General features: G+C 42.9%; 1 protein-coding gene across 1 annotated transcript in view; it reads right to left on the reverse strand.

Annotated features, from left to right (window-relative positions):
- LOC124280497 (genetic suppressor element 1-like) overlaps window positions 1-12,462 on the reverse strand; it is a 132,727-nt gene that overhangs the window by 21,373 nt on the left and 98,892 nt on the right. The window contains 3 exon segments of the mRNA XM_046716436.1: window positions 2,502-2,662; window positions 4,230-4,414; window positions 8,111-8,323. Of these exon segments, the coding sequence (XP_046572392.1) occupies window positions 2,502-2,662; window positions 4,230-4,414; window positions 8,111-8,323 (559 nt within the window).

Below are 12,462 nucleotides of genomic sequence, written 5' to 3' on the forward strand. Positions count from 1 at the left end.
AGTACGCCTGTATGTAACTGTGTCTAGATGAAACAAGTCAGAGATTGATATTGTGAGGAACTTTCTATACCATCAGGATATCAAGTGTAGTGGTTAGATAAGTACACTCTCAATGTGAATGTTAGACATACATTCTTGATGGTGTCTGTGTAGTGGTTAGATAAGTACACTCTCAATGTTAGACATACATTCTTGATGGTGTCTGTGTAGTGGTTAGATAAGTACAGTCTCAATGTTAGACATACATTCTCGATGGTGTCTGTGTAGTGGTTAGATAAGTACACTCTCAATGTTAGACATACATTCTCGATGGTGTCTGTGTAGTGGTTAGATAAGTACACTCTCAATGTTAGACATACATTCTTGATGGTGTCTGTGTAGTGGTTAGATAAGTACACTCTCAATGTTAGACATACATTCTCGATGGTGTCTGTGTGTAGTGGTTAGATAAGTACACTCTCAATGTTAGACATACATTCTTGATGGTGTCTGTGTAGTGGTTAGATAAGTACACTCTCAATGTTAGACATACATTCTTGATGGTGTCTGTGTAGTGGTTAGATAAGTACACTCTCAATGTTAGACATACATTCTTGATGGTGTCTGTGTAGTGGTTAGATAAGTACACTCTCAATGTTAGACATACATTCTTGATGGTGTCTGTGTAGTGGTTAGATAAGTACACTCTCAATGTTAGACATACATTCTTGATGGTGTCTGTGTAGTGGTTAGATAAGTACACTCTCAATGTTAGACATACATTCTCGATGGTGTCTGTGTAGTGGTTAGATAAGTACACTCTCAATGTTAGACATACATTCTTGATGGTGTCTGTGTAGTGGTTAGATAAGTACACTCTCAATGTTAGACATACATTCTCGATGGTGTCTGTGTTGTGGTTAGATAAGTACACTCTCAATGTTAGACATACATTCTCGATGGTGTCTGTGTAGTGGTTAGATAAGTACACTCTCAATGTTAGACATACATTCTCGATGGTGTCTGTGTAGTGGTTAGATAAGTACACTCTCAATGTTAGACATACATTCTCGATGGTGTCTGTGTAGTGGTTAGATAAGTACACTCTCAATGTTAGACATACATTCTCGATGGTGTCTGTGTGAGTGGTTAGATAAGTACACTCTCAATGTTAGACATACATTCTTGATGGTGTCTGTGTAGTGGTTAGATAAGTACACTCTCAATGTTAGACATACATTCTTGATGGTGTCTGTGTAGTGGTTAGATAAGTACACTCTCAATGTTAGACATACATTCTTGATGGTGTCTGTGTAGTGGTTAGATAAGTACACTCTCAATGTTAGACATACATTCTCGATGGTGTCTGTGTAGTGGTTAGATAAGTACACTCTCAATGTTAGACATACATTCTCGATGGTGTCTGTGTAGTGGTTAGATAAGTACACTCTCAATGTTAGACATACATTCTCGATGGTGTCTGTGTGGTTAGTGGTTAGATAAGTACACTCTCAATGTTAGACATACATTCTCGATGGTGTCTGTGTGTAGTGGTTAGATAAGTACACTCTCAATGTTAGACATACATTCTTGATGGTGTCTGTGTAGTGGTTAGATAAGTACACTCTCAATGTTAGATAAGTACACTCCTCAATGTTAGACATACATTCTTGATGGTGTCTGTGTAGTGGTTAGATAAGTACACTCTCAATGTTAGACATACATTCTTGATGGTGTCTGTGTAGTGGTTAGATAAGTACACTCTCAATGTTAGACATACATTCTTGATGGTGTCTGTGTAGTGGTTAGATAAGTACACTCTCAATGTTAGACATACATTCTTGATGGTGTCTGTGTAGTGGTTAGATAAGTACAGTCTCAATGTTAGACATACATTCTCGATGGTGTCTGTGTAGTGGTTAGATAAGTACACTCTCAATGTTAGACATACATTCTCGATGGTGTCTGTGTAGTGGTTAGATAAGTACACTCTCAATGTTAGACATACATTCTTGATGGTGTCTGTGTAGTGGTTAGATAAGTACACTCTCAATGTTAGACATACATTCTTGATGGTGTCTGTGTAGTGGTTAGATAAGTACACTCTCAATGTTAGACATACATTCTTGATGGTGTCTGTGTAGTGGTTAGATAAGTACACTCTCAATGTTAGACATACATTCTTGATGGTGTCTGTGTAGTGGTTAGATAAGTACACTCTCAATGTTAGACATACATTCTTGATGGTGTCTGTGTAGTGGTTAGATAAGTACACTCTCAATGTTAGACATACATTCTTGATGGTGTCTGTGTGAGTGGTTAGATAAGTACACTCTCAATGTTAGACATACATTCTTGATGGTGTCTGTGTAGTGGTTAGATAAGTACACTCTCAATGTTAGACATACATTCTTGATGGTGTCTGTGTAGTGGTTAGATAAGTACACTCTCAATGTTAGACATACATTCTTGATGGTGTCTGTGTAGTGGTTAGATAAGTACACTCTCAATGTTAGACATACATTCTTGATGGTGTCTGTGCATGAGGGCCATCCTTCATTGATGAGCGATCATCATCACGAGAGTGAGAAGACAGAGGGCGCTGATCTCGTTCCTGTTTTAATGAGAGCGGCTCATAGATTGAGGAGGATGTACTATGAGCAGACGACACTCGCTCCAGGCCCTGAAACATGTTTAACTGACAGCTGTATATTTGTATACTGTAGCTCAGTATATCACAACACAATTACAAGCACTGCGATTCATAATCCAATACATTGTGAGCTAAAGTGGTTAACCCTAACCCTGACTCTTGCACACTTGGCACTGCACTTGCCCTTTAGAGAAAGAAGCTGTATTCAGGGTAAGGGTTAGGGCACTGCACCTCCCCTTTAGTTAAGAAGCGGTGTGGTGTGTATCAGTAATACCAAGCAGTCTTGTATCCATGTAACTAAACTGTGATATGGAGCAATATATTAGTGTGGTGTGGTATATATCTAGTAACCATGTAACTAAACTGTGATATGGAGCAACATATTAGTGTGGTGTGGTGTGGTGTGGTGTGGTGTGGTGTGGTGTGGTGTGGTATATATCTAGTAACCATGTAACTAAACTGTGATATGGAGCAACATATTAGTGTGGTGTGGTGTGGTGTGGTGTGGTGTGGTGTGGTGTATATGGTGTGGTGTGGTGTGGTGTGGTGTGGTGTGGTGTGGTGTGGTGTGGTGTGGTGTGGTGTGGTGTGGTGTGGTGTGGTATATATCTAGTAACCATGTAACTAAACTGTGATATGGAGCAACATATTAGTGTGGTGTGGTGTGGTGTGGTGTGGTGTGGTGTGGTGTGGTATATATCTAGTAACCATGTAACTAAACTGTGATATGGAGCAACATATTAGTGTGGTGTGGTGTGGTGTGGTATATATCTAGTAACCATGTAACTAAACTGTGATATGGAACAATATATTAGTGTGGTGTGGTGTGGTGTGGTGTGGTGTGGTGTGGTGTGGTGTGGTGTGGTGTGGTGTGGTGTGGTGTGGTGTGGTGTGGTATATATCTAGTAACCATGTAACTAAACTGTGATATGGAACAATATATTAGTGTGTTGTGTTGTGTTGTGTTGTGTTGTGGTGTGGTATGGTGTGGTCTATATCTTGTATCCATGTAACTAAACTCTGACATGGTGCAATAAACTGGTATGGTGTGGTCTATATCTTGTATTCATGTAACTAAACTCTGATATGGAACAATATACTGGTATGGTGTGGTCTATATCTTGTATTCATGTAACTAAACTCTGACATGGTGCAATAAACTGGTGTGGTGTGGTCTATATCTTGTATCCATGTAACTAAACTCTGACATGGTGCAATAAACTGGTATGGTGTGGTCTATATCTTGTATTCATGTAACTAAACTCTGACATGGTGCAATATACTGGTATGGTGTGGTCTATATCTTGTATTCATGTAACCAAACTCTGATACGGTGCAATATAATACAAGGTGGGGGTATATACATGTACTGGTAATACCATGCAGTCCTATATGGTAACTAAACCCGTTAGTTTCGCCTATCATTCTGTTATCATTTAATAACAAACCTATGAATGACAATATATTTACTGGATTTCCTACTGTAGTAAAGTATCACAAAAACCACCACAGGCTGATGCAATCAATACTGTGAAAATATCAACTGGAGCATTGAAAGCAGTAGAGTTACCTCCCTTTGATAAGGTGGCAGACTCACCTGCCGACTATCATTCAGCACAGATGGGTGTGCTTGGGTGGGTGCTATGGTTACCACCGGTGGAGAGGTAAGGGATTGGGCCTGTGAGGCGTATACAAGGGGTGGTGGCGCACGTTTCGGGGTGGATGAACGCGGACTGACGCTGGAACTGGGAGGACTGGTGTGCTTGATGCTGGAAGGGTCCTCTGAAATCAACACATGTAGACATAGATGTAATCCGCACGAGTATTACTACACTCCCAGTTGTTGAACATCACATAGACACAATAAGCTTGTTTTCATCATATATTTAATAATTAACTGGCAAAAACAGTTACATATTTACTTAAACAGTCACTCACAGACATTCACATACAAGTTTGCTATGTTTTACAATAATGGTGGCTATGACAATATATGAATACACACCAAAACAAATATGTTATACATGTAAGTCACTGTGTTCTCAGTTATCAGCTGATAGAAATGTCGTCAATCACCAGAGATGGTACCTAAGAAAAGTCTACTTTCACTAGACTTCAAATACTACTGCCTGAAGATTGTGTGCTAGCCACTCGTACATCTCTAGCATCTGATGCCCTGAGAACACAGCAGGTGATTCTGAAAAACATCATTGTATATAAAGAGTTGGATCTGATCCCTAAAATACCAAATGCTGTTGCCGTTGTTGTTGGTGGCGACGGTGAAGCCATGCCCTAGCGGCCGTGCCAGAAGGGGTTGAGGGAATTCTGTGAGACAACAATGTCTGGCTGATACATCATGCTAATCAAACAATGTAGTCATGGTTACACTTCAGCCCTAAATAATTAGTACAAAGTTTTCACCATCCTTATGCATGCAATTCAAAAGATGTGCATCTCAAATAAATTGAGAAAGAAAGATGAAATACAACTGAGACCTGTGTGCACGGTAAGGTTACAGAACTCATGCTTCCATTAACCAAGGATTCAACACAAACTAAACAACACACAAGCAATGGCAGCATTCCTACACCTCTACCAACAGTTTAAACAGGTTAAATCAGAAAGACAGCTTCAACACTTTCCCAACAGTGTATGGAAAACATAACACATTGAGAATTGCATGCATAAGATGCAAGAAGTTAATCCTACAAGTGACAGACTGCACTAGGTGAGAGAGGGGCATCAGCAACATGCCTGAAGGAACAAATACACCAACATATACAGCTACAGGACTTTCTACTGGAACTCATATCTTCTCACTAAAAAGGTAAATCAAAGAAAAAATTATAATATTTCAAATTTTCGATTGTTCTGTTGAAGTTTAACCTTTCAAAATAATCAATAATGAAACTGAATTAAATGTCAGGAGAAAGATAAAGTACAACAAAATATGTTTGAATGTTTAAACTTTTGACAAGTAGAAACATTAACTTCTGTTCCATCAAGAAAGTACAGAAAGACTCATCACTTTCTTGTTGGGAAGAAGGATCACTGACTAGTTGGAGGATCAGGCCCGGATTTCTTGAAACAAACTTAAGTTTTTACTCAAATATCAAACTGAGTTTCATAATTTGAAACAGCTGAATTTTTAACTCAACTGCATTTTCAAAATATAAAAGCCCAAACAACTTAAGTAATCTATCCACCACACTCAAATTGTCTTCTATAGTTTGAGTTTAATGCCAATTTCAGTTCATTCTGTGGAATGCATTTTCCTGCATTTTCTCAAATTTGAGTAAAAACTCGAACTTAAGTCAAAACTCAGACTTAAGTTTGTTTCGAGAAATCAGGGCCAGGAAACAAAAGTATGAAGGTGCACTAACACACTACATCAGGGAATCAGGGTGGCTGGTCACACAAATACCCAGGCTTGAATAACAAGCAAAACATTAACACAGTCACAGTTCAATGGCTGGCAAATCACTGATCATCACTGAAAATTCAGAACCATTATTCTCCAACACAACAATCAGTGATTCCTCATACCTAGAGGGATATTTCTCACAGTACTAGAGAGACATGTACTGGGTTAGGGTACCACCATTATACAGGGAGACATGTACTGGGTTAGGGTACCTCCAGCATACAGGGAGACATGTACTGGGTTAGGGTACCACCATTATACAGGGAGACATATACTAGGTTAGGGTACCTCAAGTATACAGGGATACATGTACTGGGTTAGGGTACCTCCAGCATACAGGGAGACATGTACTGGGTTAGGGTACCTGTATACAGGGAGACATATACTGGTTAGGGTACCTCCAGCATACAGGGAGACATATACTGGTTAGGGTACCTCAAGTATACAGGGAGACATATATTGGGTTAGGGTACCTCCAGCATACAGGGAGACATGTGCTGGGTTAGGGTACCTCCAGCATACAGGGAGACATATACTGGGTTAGGGTACCTCCAACATACAGGGAGACATATACTGGGTTAGGGTACCTCCAACATACAGGGGAGACATGTGCTGGGTTAGGGTACCTCCAGCATACAGGGAGACATGTACTGGGTTAGGGTACCTGTATACAGGGAGACATATACTGGTTAGGGTACCTCCAGCATACAGGGAGACATATACTGGTTAGGGTACCTCAAGTATACAGGGAGACATATATTGGGTTAGGGTACCTCCAGCATACAGAGAGACATGTGCTGGGTTAGGGTACCTCCAGCATACAGGGAGACATATACTGGGTTAGGGTACCTCCAACATACAGGGAGACATATACTGGGTTAGGGTACCTCCAACATACAGGGGAGACGTGCTGGGTTAGGGTACCTCCAGCATACAGGGAGACATGTACTGGGTTAGGGTACCTCCAGTATACAGGAAGACATATACTGGGTTAGGGTACCTCAAGTATACAGGGAGACATGTGCTGGGTTAGGGTACCTCCAGCATACAGGGAGACATATACTAGGTTAGGGTACCTCAAGTATACAGGGAGACATGTACTGGGTTAGGGTACCTCCAGCATACAGGGAGACATATACTAGGTTAGGGTACCTCAAGTATACAGGGAGGCATGTGCTGGGTTAGGGTACCTCCAGCATACAGGGAGACATATACTAGGTTAGGGTACCTCAAGTATACAGGGAGACATGTGCTGGGTTAGGGTACCTCCAGCATACAGGGAGACATATACTGGGTTAGGGTACCTCCAGCATACAGGGAGACATATACTAGGTTAGGGTACCTCAAGTATACAGGGAGACATGTGCTGGGTTAGGGTACCTCCAGCATACAGGGAGACATATACTAGGTTAGGGTACCTCAAGTATACAGGGAGACATGTGCTGGGTTAGGGTACCTCCAGCATACAGGGAGACATATACTAGGTTAGGGTACCTCAAGTATACAGGGAGACATGTGCTGGGTTAGGGTACCTCCAGCATACAGGGAGACATATACTGGGTTAGGGTACCTCCAACATACAGGGGAGACATGTACTGGGTTAGGGTACCTCCAGTATACAGGAATACATGTACTGGGTTAGGGTACCTCAAACATACAGGGGAGACATGTACTGGTTAAGGGTACCTCCAGCCTACTAGGCAGACATGTTCTTAGTAAGGGTACCTCCACCATACTAGCAAGACACAAGGAGATATGTACTGGGTCAGTATTAGGGTACATCCCTACACAGGGGTCCATCCACCATACTAGCAAGACACAAGGAGATATGTACTGGGTCAGTATTAGGGTACATCCCTACACAGGGGTCCATCCTCCAGACTAGGAAGATGCTCTGATTTAAGTACTTCCACAATACTAGGGGGCATAATCTTGGTCAGGGAGACCCGTTACATACAAGAGAGACACTAACTGGCCTAACCCTGGGTGTATTTGTTCTTTCATTTGCCTGCAACCCTGACAAGGCACCAGGAAGAAGAGATATCTTGCATTACCTGGGTCCTTAGCTTGGTGAGCAAGTTTCCGGAGAGCTGCAGCAAAACTGGATGTTCTTGTGGCACTGAGGGCAGCATCGCCACTGACAGAGTTGAGTCCATTGTTGGGTGACACCTGGTTGAGTGGGGGCACTGTGGCAGTGTTGCGTGCTACCTTGCTACCCGACGGACTTAGCATGTTCAGGGGAGGGGGCTTGGAACCCTGGGGTAGTCCTGAAATAAACAACATTGAAAATGAAGAAGATTAAATAGATTTCAAACTAATATTGCCATCAGAGTGATCAGCAACAAAAGAACTGTTTTGATCTTGTCAGGAAATAAAGAAATATTTTAATTCATCAAAATGTGAGGGACATCTCCAAGTAGGATGGAGCTTCACATGGAGGACATGATCTTTGAAAAGACATAAGACGAGCTATTCACTTGGAAGGATTGATTTTTCAAAACATGTTCAGCATTGACTTTATCTGTTCGAACAAAGTAACTTGAACTCGGATCTAAAGAGATCTAATAGAGCCTTCATGCTTCACAGACGTACATCATACAACATAACTGGAACAGGACTGCACATAACTGGAACAGGACTGCACATAACAGACCCACATGTACATGACACAAACATCACAACAGTATTTGTATGACAACTAACCTACACATCATCAACAACTGCTCCCTTCCCTTCCCTCCATCAGTTGCATCATACAAGCAGGAAGACAATGTTCCATGGACTTGAGACTGTGTACACTTCTGGTGTTCTACCCGATACCGAAATCAATATGAATGTAGCAGAGCATATCTTTGTTGAAAACCAAAAGCCAGAAAACTAGGAAGGTATGATAATATTGGCATTGGGGGCATGGTGGGTGAGCTGGCTAAGGTGCCAGGCTAGTGATCCCGTGAGCTTGAAGTGACGGGATCGAGCCCACCTGTGACTGGGTGTCAAAACCTTGGGAGTCAACTTTGCGTGCAGACTCGCTCAGTGTTGTCACAACCCCTAGTGTACAGTACACAACACTGTGCACTTCAAAGAACCCACGAATCCGTTGATATATGACCAGATGGTAGCCACATGAATACGTGCAAACACCTAGTTGCGGGTACAGCAACATGCAGTAAACTTGGACAAAATACTGTGACCATGTGTCCCAGTCCACCCAGCTGTGAATGGGTTGTATGATCCCCAGGGAGTTGAGATTGATTATACATTGTGCCGTTTGAGACTGACATCCAATGATCGAGGGAAAAACAAAGTGCCTTTGAGCTGGTGATCTGGATATTGGCGCTATGTAAGTATATATAAATAAATAAAAATGAAGTATGATAATATGTCATACATCCATTCTGCCTCAAGCCATACTAGCTCAGGCATCATGACTAGTGTCATACATCATCTTTCCTCAAGCCATACTAGCTCAGGCAACATGACTAGTGTCATACATCATCCTGCCTCAAGCCATGCTAGCTCAGGCAACATGACTAGTGTCATACATCATCTTGCCTCAAGCCATACTAGCTCAGGCATCACGACTAGTGTCATACATCATCCTGCCTCAAGCCATGCTAGCTCAGGCAACATGACTAGTGTCATACATCATCCTGCCTCAAGCCATGCTAGCTCAGGCAACATGACTAGTGTCATACATCATCCTGCCTCAAGCCATACTAGCTCAGCCAACATGACTAGTGTCATACATCATCTTGCCTCAAGTCATACTAGCTCAGGCAACACGACTAGTGTCATACATCATCTTTCCTCAAGCCATACTAGCTCAGGCAACACGACTAGTGTCATACATCATCTTGCCTCAAGCCATACTAGCTCAGGCAACGTGACTAGTGTCATACATCATCTTGCCTCAAGCCATACTAGCTCAGGCATCACGACTAGTGTCATACATCATCCTGCCTAAAGCCATACTAGTTCAGGCATCACGACTAGTGTCATACATCATCTTGCATCAAGCCATACTAGCTCAGGCAACGTGACTAGTGTCATACATCATCTTGCCTCAAGCCATACTAGCTCAGGCAACATGACTAGTGTCATACATCATCCTGCCTCAAGCCATACTAGCTCAGGCATCACGACTAGTGTCATACATCATCCTGCCTCAAGCCATACCAGCTCAGGCATCACGACTAGTGTCATACATCATCCTGCCTCAAGCCATACTAGCTCAGGCATCACGACTAGTGTCATACATCATCCTGCCTCAAGCCATACTAGCTCAGGCAACATGACTAGTGTCATACATCATCCTGCCTCAAGCCATGCTAGCTCAGGCATCACGACTAGTGTCATACATCATCCTGCCTCAAGCCATACTAGCTCAGGCAACACGACTAGTGTCATACATCATCCTGCCTCAAGCCATACTAGCTCAGGCAACGTGACTAGTGTCATACATCATCCTGCCTCAATCCATGCTAGCTCAGGCAACATGACTAGTGTCATACATCATCCTGCCTCAAGCCATGCTAGCTCAGGCAACATGACTAGTGTCATACATCATCCTGCCTCAAGCCATACTAGCTCAGGCAACACGACTAGTGTCATACATCATCTTTCCTCAAGCCATACTAGCTCAGGCAACATGACTAGTGTCATACATCATCTTGCCTCAAGCCATACTAGTGTCAAACATCATCCTGCTCAGGCAACATGACTAGTGTCAAACATCATCCTGCCTCAAGCCATACTAGCTCAGGCATCACGACTAGTGTCATACATCATCCTGCCTCAAGCCATACTAGCTCTAGTGACTCATACAGGCATCACGACTTGTGTCATACATCATCTTGCCTCAAGCCATACTAGCTCGAACAGCGTGACTAGTGTCATACATCATCCCTCAAGCCTCTAAGCCTAGTGTCATACATCATCTTGCTCAAGCCATACTAGCTCGAGGCAGCGTGACTAGTGTCATACATCATCTTGCCTCAAGGCCATTAGTGTCTACATCATCTTGCTCAAGCCATACTAGCAGCGTGACTAGTGTCATACATCATCATCATCCTCCTCAAGCCATGCTAGCTCAGGCAACATGACTAGTGTCATACATCATCTTTCCTCAAGCCATACTAGCCTCAAGGCAGGCACATGACTAGTGTCATACATCATCCTGCCTCAAGCCATGCTAGCTCAGGCAACATGACTAGTGTCATACATCATCTTTCCTCAAGCCATACTAGCTCAGGCAACATGACTAGTGTCATACATCATCCTGCCTCAAGCCATGCTAGCTCAGGCAACATGACTAGTGTCATACATCATCTTGCCTCAAGCCATACTAGCTCAGGCAACGTGACTAGTGTCATACATCATCTTGCCTCAAGCCATACTAGCTCAGGCAACATGACTAGTGTCGAACCATGGCACTACATGACTAGTGTCATACATCATCTTGCCTCAAAGCCATAGCTCAGGCAACATGACTAGTCATACATCCTCTCTGCATCAAGCCTAGTGTCACTATCTGACTAGTGTCATACATCATCTTTCCTCAAGCCATACTAGCTCAGGCAACATGACTAGTGTCATACATCATCTTGCCTGCCATGCTACTAGTGTCATACATCATCTTGCCTCAAGCCATACTAGCTCATGACTAGTGTCTCAGGCATGACTACATCGACTGAGTGTCATACATCATCCTGCCTCAAGCCATACTAGCTCAGGCAACAGGCATACATCATCTTGCCTCAAGCCATGCGAGGCAACATAGTGTCATACATCATCCTGCCTCAAGCCATGCTAGCTCAGGCAACCGCGACTAGTGTCATACATCATCCTGCCTCAAGCCATACTAGCTCAGGCATTACGACTAGTGTCATACATCATCCTGCCTCAAAGCCATACTAGCTCAGGCATTACGACTAGTGTTATACATCATCCTGCCTCAAGCCATACCATCATCCTGCCTCAAGCTCAGGCAGGCATGACTAGTGTCATACATCATCCTGCCTCAAGCCATACTAGCTCAGGCAACATGACTAGTGTCATACATCATCCTGCCTCAAGCCATGCTAGCTCAGGCAACATGACTAGTGTCATACATCATCCTGCCTCAAGCCATACTAGCTCAGGCAACATGACTAGTGTCATACATCATCTTGCCTCAAGCCATGCTAGCTCAGGCAACATGACTAGTGTCATACATCATCCTGCCTCAAGACTGCTAGTCAGGCAATCATACATCATCTTTCCTCAAGCCATACTAGCTCAGGCAACATGACTAGTGTCATACATCTTCTTGCCTCAAGCCATACTATCTCAGGCAACGTGACTAGTGTCATACATCATCTTGCCTCAAGCCATACTAGCTCAGGCAACATGACTAGTGTCATACATC

This window comes from Haliotis rubra, unplaced genomic scaffold (genome assembly GCF_003918875.1).
Source record: "Haliotis rubra isolate DU_JTF1 unplaced genomic scaffold, ASM391887v1 Scf269, whole genome shotgun sequence".
Lineage (NCBI taxonomy): Eukaryota > Metazoa > Mollusca > Gastropoda > Lepetellida > Haliotidae > Haliotis > Haliotis rubra.